Below are 10,492 nucleotides of genomic sequence, written 5' to 3' on the forward strand. Positions count from 1 at the left end.
TCAGGGCTATTTGATATGGGTATAGAACTCTAAGTTCGCAGTTATTTTTCTTTATTGCTTTTAAGATATTCTGTTGATTCCTGCCTTCTGTTTTTCCTGATGAAACTTTCCTGTCAGTTTAACTGTTGCTCTTTTGCAGGTCATTTCCACCTATTCTCTGATTTTAAGATTCTTCTCTTTGTCGTTTGTTTTCAGCAGTTTTGCACTTGTGTGCATCAGAGTAATTTTTTAAAAAATGTATCTTGGTGTTTTTAGAACTTATTATTAAATTTATACTTTAATCTCTGATCAGCTTCAGAAAATTTTCAGGCTTTATCTTTTTATGTATTGCTTTGGGCCAATTTTCTTCCACTAGAATTCTGGTTTTAAGTACGTAACTCTTCTGACAGCATTCCCTCTTTCTCTTATAGTTTCCTGCTTTGCCATCCCTTCATCTCCATACTTCTTTTATTTTCTCGCTCACTAGTTCTCTGTTCAGCAGTATGTAGGCTGCTTTTAAAGCCACCCACTAAGTTTTTCAGTTCTAGAATACATATTTGGTTTTTTCTTTTGTAGTTTCCAATTTCCTGTCTCATTCTCAAAATTGTTTTTTTAATTTCTCTGAATATGCTGAGCATAGTTATTCTTTTTAAAATCTGTATCTGATAAGTGTATTATCTGGATCTTCTGTTGGACTTTACTGTCAGCTCTTATTTCTCTTGGTTTTTCTGTTATGGTTCCTTGTTTTTCCTTCTGTCCATTATTTTTTATTGGAAACTAAAAACGTTATGCATGAAGAATTCTATATAATAAAAGCCTAATATGCTAAGTGTCTGGTCATCTTGTGGGCCGTTCAACCAATCAAAGCGTAATAGGCTAATGATATGCTAAGGCTGCTCAACCGCTCGCTATGACGTGCACTGACCACCAGGGAGCTGACACTCTGGTAGGTTAGCTTGCTGCTGGGGTCTGGCCGATCGGGACTGAGCGAGACGGGCTAGACATGCCCTGGAGCCCTCCCACGGTCCCTCCCGGGCTGGCCAACCTCCCGCGTCTCTCCCCACTCCTATCGTGCACCTGTGAGGTGCCTGGCCTGCACCCTCTCGTAATCCAGGACTCCTCGGGGGATGTTGGAGAGCCAGTTTCGGCCCAATCATCCCGCAGGCTAGGCCGAGGCTAGACAAATTAGTGCACCGGGCCTCTAGTATAAAAAAGACAAACAAACTAGTGACCCAGTGCATGAAATTTGTGCACATTAAAAGGGAATTAATTAGAGTAAATATTTTAATATTGCTATTTGCTCCTTCTCTGTAATAGAAGTGTCAGAGATGAAAGAAAATTAGTAAAATGTATATGAAAATCTTCCTCCTGTCAGAGTCTGGGGTGCGCCACAGGAACGAGAGTCAAGTCCCCGCCCACCCACGTGTGTCTTGAAATCTCAAGAGACCCAGACCCGGCCGACCCCACCCCCATTGGGCTAGATCCAGACCCGGCTAGATCCATACTGCCGGGTGGGGGCTGCAGCCTCACGTCACCTGGCCCGGCACTGCGGCAGGGGGTGTTGCCTGAGGTCCCCCGTCAAGCCCCGTGGGCGGGGTCGCGGCCTGAGGTCCCCCATCAAGCCCTGCATGGTGGGGGGCGTGGCCTGAGATCAGGCGGGGCGGGGGGGCACAGTCTCAGGTCCTTTGCCCCGGCCCAGTGCCACACAGCCTCAGGTCCCTGCTGATTGCTCGTTAAGGCTCGTTACGGGAACCCAGCCTCTAATGTGGGTGCAGCCATCTTGTTTTGGTGTGACGGTCAATTTGCATATTTTCTCTTTATTAGATAGGATAATTTGAGCCTTAGTATGATAATATCTTCAAATTTCTATTTGCTTTTTAGCTTTTGATTATGTATATGAGCAGTTCTGGATTACTTTAATATTGAGATGATTTAAAATTGGATTGTAGTTCCTATGATGGCTTGTCTGTTTGCAGTTCACCTTAACTTCTAGAGTATAGACCTTCAGAGCTATAACTCAAAGTGTAGGGTGATTTCAAAATTCATTTATTTTTCTTTTAATGTTTTAATTGATTTTAGAGAGAGGGAGAGAGATTTAGAAACATCAATGATGAGAGAGAATCATTGATCAGCTGCCTCCTGCATGCCCCCCACTGGGGATCGAGCCCACAACCCAGGCATGTGCCCTGATTGGGAATTGAACCATGATCTCCTGGTCATAGTTCAATGTTCAACCACTGAGCCACACCAGCCAGGCTCAAAGTTCCCTTTTCAGTGGGCTCTGGACTCCAGTTTTCTTCTCTAGCCCCATACGGTTGTCCAAAGCTCCACTCAGTTTTTCACCTGTCTCTAGAATTGGTAGCAGCCATTGAGGGAAGCTTCCCCAAATTGTAGGCTTTACTTTTCTTATTTTCTTTACTTTCCTGGATGTTGTTCCCTTGTTAGCTCTTACATGAAGTCAAGTAGATTTTTAAAAATACATTTTTTCACTTTTTTTAGTTCTTAGTGGGAAGGTGATCATATTACCTCTGCCAATTCTAAATGTGAAAGTCTTCCTTATTCTTTTTTCTTAAACTAACATTTTTTTCTATATATGGGGTATTCAAAATATGTATATTCTGTATTTTCCCAATACATCAACTCAAACAAAACTGGCTTTTACTGTATAATTATTATTGATTTTGTTAGTGAATAGAGAATGCCATCTAAGTCTTCTCTTTATATGGGGCAGGCAAAAGTACAATTGTGAGTACACAAAATACAAAGTTTATTCTTGTATTATTATTAATTATTGCATTTCCATACGAACAACTGCAAACCTACTTTTGACCACCCCTGAATTTATATTTCTTTTACATTGTCATTTCTTAGAGAAAAATTAGAATATTAGGAATTCTTAATTCAAGAGTTTAAAAAATATACTTTTGTGTAATAGTTATGTTTAATTGAAATTATTTTCAGCAAATTAACATTAGTAGTTTGAAGTTCTGTACTCTTTCAGTGCTTGGTTACCATATATTGCTAAAACATTCTATCAGACACCATTCCATTGAAGACCACTGAAATCCTGGATCAGAATAAACATATCCAAAATAATTATTTAGTCCCTGTAGATATTATTGAAGACTAAACTTGTGGAGAGATAAAATCCTGATCTATTATTACCTTTACTGTTTTGGAATTTTAGTTATAGATTGAAACCATTTTCTTAGTATATATGCTTTGTCCAGGGTCCCCAAGGCCATCCCCATGTTTGGAGGTGAGTCAGCATAAATTGTACTCACAGCTAAGACTTATTACAGTGATGTAATAAGGAGATGCAGATGGATCATAATGAGAAAGGCACAGGTGGGTCTAGAGAAATCTGTATGCAGGGTTTTTTATGCTCTCTTCTTTTCATGAGAGGTCACAAGGGTCACAGTCTTCCCCTAACAGCACAAATGCATGTGTGCAATGTTTCTGCCTAGGGAATCCCATTAGAGACTCAGAGCCCAAGATTTTTATTAGGTGCTTCTGGTCATGTAGGCACCCTTACCTGAGCACATATCCAAAATTCTAAACTCCCAGATGGAATGCAGGTGTTCAGCATAAAATTCATACGGTGAGCCACCTTTATCATTTAGGAAAAGTTTTATGTATGTCTTGGAACTGTTTCCCAGATGGTTGTCAGATTCCAGCCAATGGCCTTGCAGGCAAGCCTTTCTTAGGATAGCTGTCTTCAGCCGACTGTGTTATAATCTTTTCTGTACACATGTCTAAAATGACTAATAGTTGACATTTTTTGTAAACATTGTATGTGAATATCAAAGGCCTCTGTGATAATTTTTGTTTTGATAATTAGTAAAATGTTTATTATTAAACTTAGGTAGCTAAAATAGTTGAGTGGTTATAATGTCTTATTATGTTCCATACATGTTTTTACTAATGTGCCAGTGCCTGTTGTCAGTTTTAACCCATATGTGGGAAGAACAAGACGGTGTTAGAACATTTAGTACATCTAAAAAGACTGTTTAAAAATTAAATTACAGTGGGAAATGATCTATTATGAAAAGACACTTCAGATGTCTCCTTTTAAAGTTCATATTGAACCACCCACATATTTTTCAGATTTCAGTGGACTTGTTTTTCTTAAAAGAGCTTTTTGAGGGAAGTACTTTGCTATTAAGAATTTTGACTAAACAGTTCTCTTGACAACCAGAAATAATGAAAAATAATTTCTGACTATTAGAATCAAATTGGAGAATCTTAGATATTATAGACTAGATTTCTTATTTCCAAATATGAAAGCTGACCCAGGAAATTAAGTGACTATCAGCAAAACTGTGAGTAGCTGGTTAATTTCATTTCATTAGGTTTTAGTTATAGATATACACCTGAAAACATTATTTAAAAATATCAAGAGGCCATGGATTAATTTTGAATTTTATTCTTGGATATCTTTTCATGCCTAGTTTGGTCATTTTATTTATTCAACAAATTTAACAAGTATTTCTTTAATCCTTGCTGTGTGTCAGACACTAGTTTTAAGTGTCGGGTATCGATTTATTTATTTATTTATTTGTAATCAAATTAAAATCTGTCCCATCAAGGGTAGGTTGAAGCTGCCTGTTATTCTGTAGGTTCTTAAGTATATGCATTTATTACACTGGATCCTGGTCCCTCAAAATATTTTATCTCTTTTTTTTCCTCCCCTTAAGGTAATACTGCATTGCATGATTGTGCAGAATCTGGAAGTTTGGACATCATGAAGATGCTTCTAATGTATTGTGCCAAGATGGAAAAGGATGGTTATGGAATGACTCCCCTTCTCTCAGCAAGTGTGACTGGTCACACAAATATTGTGGATTTTCTGACTCACCATGCACAGACCAGCAAAACAGAGCGGATCAATGCTTTAGAGCTTCTGGGAGCTACATTTGTAGACAAAAAAAGAGATCTACTTGGGGCTTTAAAATACTGGAAAAAGGCAATGAACATGAGGTACAGTGATAGGACTAATATAATTAGCAAACCAGTACCTCAGACACTAATAATGGCTTATGATTATGCCAAGGAGGTAAATAGTTCAGAAGAGCTAGAAGGTCTTATTGCTGATCCTGATGAGATGAGAATGCAGGCACTATTAATTAGAGAACGTATTCTTGGTCCTTCTCATCCTGATACCTCTTACTATATTAGATATAGAGGCGCTGTCTATGCAGACTCTGGAAATTTCAAACGATGCATCAACCTATGGAAGTATGCTTTGGATATGCAACAGAACAATTTGGACCCGTTAAGCCCAATGACCGCCAGCAGCTTATTATCATTTGCAGAACTGTTCTCTTTTATGCTACAGGATAGGGCTAAAGGCCTGCTGGGTACCACTGTTACATTTGATGATCTTATGGGCATATTGTGCAAAAGTGTCCTTGAAATAGAGCGAGCTATCAAACAGACTCAGTGTCCAGCTGACCCCTTACAGTTAAATAAGGCTCTTTCCATCATTTTGCACTTAATTTGCTTGTTAGAAAAAGTTCCTTGTACTCTAGAACAGGACTACTTCAAAAAGCAGACTATATACAGATTTCTTAAGCTGCATCCAAGGGGAAAGAATAACTTCAGCCCTCTTCATCTGGCTGTGGACAAGAATACTACATGTGTAGGGCGGTACCCTGTTTGCAAATTTCCATCTCTGCAAGTTACTGCCATACTGATAGAATGTGGTGCTGATGTGAACGTCAGAGACTCCGATGACAACAGTCCCCTACATATTGCTGCTTTAAACAACCATCCAGACATCATGAATCTCCTTATCAAATCAGGTGCACATTTTGATGCCACAAACTTGCACAAACAAACTGCTAGTGACTTGTTGGACGAGAAAGAAATAGCTAAAAATTTGATCCAGCCCATAAATCATACCACATTGCAGTGTCTTGCTGCTCGTGTCATAGTGAATCATAGAATATATTATAAGGGGCATATCCCAGAAAAGCTAGAGACCTTTGTTTCACTTCACAGATGATAATTTGACTGTATTTTAGCACTGTTAAAGCACGGATTATTAACAGTTGTTTCATAAATGAGCACTGTTATAACACCAGCATTCATTTAGCTTGATATCATCGTGCTCTCATTGGCTAAAACATTATAAGCATCAAATTTACAGGATTGGTTTCCCAGTATTTACTATAAATATACCATATAATATATTGTTTGTGAATTATTGAAAAATGTAATGTCATAATTCAAAATTCTAAAATTGTCTGCCAAAGGCTTATTCATTCTGGTTTTGTTTGCTGTTGGGTGTTTGGGACAGAGTTAACCATTCTTCAATGGTATCTTTATACTCTTCTGGTTTGTGAATTTTATACAACTGAAAGTCTTTCTTTTCTGCTTCTTTTCCAAGCTTCTCCCATTTTCACTTTATATTTTTTCTAACCATTTCTACTTATCATTTTCCCATCCCCCTTATGGACCCATGCTAGGTTGTACAAACTTTATGGACTCGTTACCATATGCAGTTACCATAAGTGCTTTATCTTCTCTACGCACCGGCTTAAACTTGACTGTTGTATATTAGCATATTTTCTATGCAGCAGTTGGTCAACTTCAACTCAAAACACCGTTGAGTTTGTTACAAAGTTCATTTTATGAAAGTACTCTTGTAGCATGGCAATTTTTAGAGCTATTGGTTAGTTACCTGAGCTCAAGCTTTTTTTTCTTCCACATCTGAGATTTCTTTCTCTAGTCCACTGAAATTATTATGTGCTAAATTTGGGAAACAAATCTATTCTAACTCATTAACCCAGTTGAAATTTAGGTCTGTCATCTTAATATATCATGCAGTAAAAGGAGGAATCTTTTTAAAGTGACCCACCTTTCATGCTGTGCCAGCATTGTCCTGCTTGTGCTGATGATGTGATTAGGTGTAGAGAACTCGCTTAAATTTAAACTAAAATTTATCACACAGCTTAATGAGTCACATTGAAATATTCAGTAATTGAACTGCAAATCATTTTTAGTTACAAAAAGAGCTAAAGCATGTCAATGGCATGATGCTTGCCAAGCCAAATCTAGACATCTAGGATAATTAAGATATTTTAGTATGCAATTGACTGCTATTGTATCAAAGGTCAGTAACAGTGTTCTTTCTTTCTTTAAGCTTAAGTATACCTTTAAAGATAACTTGCATGAATTATTTTGGTCTTAATTATTTGTCACCATAGTTAAACACACAAGGTTGCAGTGCTTCCTTTTCCCTTACTGAAAGTTAGCTTTTCTTTACTTTTTTTTTCCCCTCAGTGTTTTTTAAACAGCTTTATTAATACCACAGAAAGGGCTCTTTTAAGATAAATGAAACGTACTAAAAAAGATTCAGGTAATTATTATTCAGCACTTTATTGTTATTCAGAATAAAATTTATGATGGCATATTTGCCCTGCAAATGTCTTACTTAATAAAATTGTTATAAATAAAAACTCCTTATTGGTTTGAGAAAAACTCAGTTTACCTGTGAGTTTAGTGAGCTGGATCACTGGGATTTTTGTGTTGACATTTTATTCTGAGGGTTGATGTAATAGTATTTAAGGAGTCATCATTGCAAACATCACATTAAGTTTATTTCATCTTTACTCAGTAAAATACTTGTAATGAAGAATAGTAAAACAGCATTAGGCTTTGTGGTTAAATAATTGAGGTTTAATTTTTAAAAAGATATCCTTACTTAGTTTACTAGGTTATAAATTTAATTTTACCATTAAAAAAGGTGAATTGGATTTAAATGGTCCCTCTCCAATCTTTTGATAAAGAGATTTTAATATCTTACCATGGCAAATTTGATGAAATATTTGAACTGCCACATATAATAAGAATAATTTGTGATTTAGACAGGTATTCTAGAAATAGCAGACATCAATATTTTGAAACCATTGACTCTAACCTTGTGATATAAGAATAATATATGCCTGAGCTAATTTTTTTTTTTTTTTAAGAAACTGTTGCCAGTAGACTATATCTACACTAGTTGATCTCAATAATTGTTGGGTAAAAGATGAGCAATTGGATTTTTAAGTGATTTAATATTTCCTCCTTTTTTGGGAGTGGGTAGGAGGGCCTACATGCTCTTATAGTAAGGCACATCTCACACTGTTTACAGGTGAACTTGAATTGTACAACCCTAGTATCAATTAAGGATTTCTTAGCATTTTTCCACCACTAAATTTAGAAAACTGTTCACCAATCTTGATAACTTGAAATGCCTTATTTCATTTAAGATGCAATTCTACTCTGTTTGCCATTTCCCCAAATGCCATTAGGAGCGCTTGAAAAATCAGTTAGTTTAATAGCTAAAAATTGTCCATGATTTTTAGAGGAGGTTGGTAATGTGACCTGAGACACTGTTTAGGCCTTTGTCAGAAGGTGTTCTCAAAATTATTGTGAGACTGAATAAAATAAAAATTTTGTGGGTTTTTTTTTTTTTAGCCACAAATGAGTAATTTAATACTTAATGAGCTAATTGTCATTTGAGTCAATCTAAACTTTACACTGTAGCATGGTGATGTTGGCTGGAGTATATGTAAGTTTTTATTACATTTCTATAAAAATGCCTTGTTAAGGCCTGCTGAATTTTAGATGTTCCACTAGTGATCATTTCTGTAAAAGAAATGGTCACTTTACTCAGATTTGATACTAGTCCACTTTATAAAGACAAGTGGATTATAGATTTAAAAGATCATCATTTTCTTATCCATTAATATGACAGGCACATAAACCCAAATCAGCAACAGATAATTTGGTGCCCAGTATGATTTTGAAGTTAAGTAATAGCTCACTTGTAAAGTGACTACCTAATGTATAATATTTTAGAGACCCCCATCTGCTGTGACTTGGGAAAATTGTTAAGCTATATTTGAAAAATTAGTTCTTTAAAATCATATTGCCCAGCAGAAACCTAAGTTGAATTTTACAGGTATAATCTTGTAAATTAATTTCTCAGAATTGTGGGGGCTGAATGAGAGAATAATAATTCTTGTGCACTCTAACAGCATTATTGCTTGGAACTTTAACCATTTTAGAGTTAGATACTAAGTAAACTAAAATTAATTGGTCATCATCTCCCTACCCCCCAATATGTCATTAAACAACTAGTTTCCCTTTTGTCCATTCCCATTGTGTATTTTTCAGAAGAAGTACTGTATTCAGGTGCCAGCCAATAAATTGTCACACAATGGAAAATTATATGCCACAACATTCATTGTAAGGTCTAATAAAATTAAATTTACACCAAATACAAGTGTATTTTTATTAACTCTTAATACTTGATTGATGTTATCTTAATGCTTTTTGATAGCAGACTCTTGCTTCAAAAAACAATTTATGGTCAGAACTTAAGACAGCATTTATTATTAATACTTCTATGTAAAAAAGATGATTTACGTACAGTTTTTTATGGTTTTTTGTTTTTTTTTTTTTCAGTAAAGACCATAGAAACTAAAGATGGGAATACTTGTCAAATGCATGGGAGAGGGATTGCTTTTAACTCTTTGTTTTTAAACTGCTTTGGGATTAAGTATCAGAAGCATGTCATAAATATATTAATATGAAGGTAAGTTTTAGAAATTTATTTACATCACTTTTAAATCATAAAATCTAAGTGTTCATTGTCTTTTCCTTATATGTAATCTTCCTAATACAAAAAGATTTAATAGGTATAGAAAATGTACTGGCTGTAATTTCTAAACTCTCATGCATAGACTGAAATATCCAATTGAGTAGGCTTTCCCCTTTTGAATCATTAACCTGCCACATCCATAACAAGTACAGGCTTTGCCCTCTTTTTGACAGGACCCTTTTAAACCATAGTCTTTTATACCCTTGGTTCTGTGATTGTCCCTGAACACTACCACCAATATTTAAAAGAAAATTAAAATTTCTAGGATAAGGATATTTTTAAGGATTTGAACAAAGAATTGTCTTATATCCTCAAGATACTCCTTTTAAAATATTTTTTTAATCCTTTCTCCCATCTCTCTACTATCAGGTTCTTTCTTGAGTAACTTGGGGTTGTGGGAATTGTGAAATAATTGGTTCCTTGGTGCCATGTTACCTTACATTTTATTTATTGTAAAGACTTTTAAATAAGATCTCTAGTAAAATGAACTCAACTTTATATAATTATCTCAGATGTATAATTTATTTTCCTAATATTTGGTATAAAAATGAAACTACGGTTCTCTGCCTTAAAAAATTGAAAATTTATACTTAAAAAAGTAATACATTTAAAACACATTCACATTAAAGAAGGATTTGAAGAGTAGTAGTTAAACTAAAACAATTTAGGTGCTTATTAACCACTGTATACTTTGCTGTAAATCAAGAAGTGAAGTGGTTTAAAGTATTTGATATTGCCAAAAATAAAAATGGAAAAAAAGAATTCAGTCTATTCTAGAAAAAATATTTCCAAAACTTTCCAGTAAACAGTCTCTTGTACAGTGAGATCTGCTTTATTTAAAGACATATTTGAGCCTTA

The 10,492-nt window shown here is 35.4% G+C and overlaps 1 protein-coding gene across 2 annotated transcripts in view; it reads left to right on the forward strand.

Annotated features, from left to right (window-relative positions):
• FEM1C (fem-1 homolog C) overlaps window positions 1–9,249 on the forward strand; it is a 30,161-nt gene extending 20,912 nt beyond the window's left edge. For both annotated transcript variants that reach the window (XM_079799517.1, XM_079799518.1), the window contains exon 3: window positions 4,677–9,249. In XM_079799517.1, coding sequence (XP_079655643.1) covers window positions 4,677–5,986 — 1,310 coding nt within the window. In that variant the 3' untranslated portion in view covers window positions 5,987–9,249. The remainder of the gene's footprint in view (window positions 1–4,676) is intronic.
• Window positions 9,250–10,492: the final 1,243 nt, after the last annotated feature.

This window comes from Cnephaeus nilssonii, assembly GCF_951640355.1.
Source record: "Cnephaeus nilssonii genome assembly, chromosome: 2".
NCBI lineage: Eukaryota > Metazoa > Chordata > Mammalia > Chiroptera > Vespertilionidae > Cnephaeus > Cnephaeus nilssonii.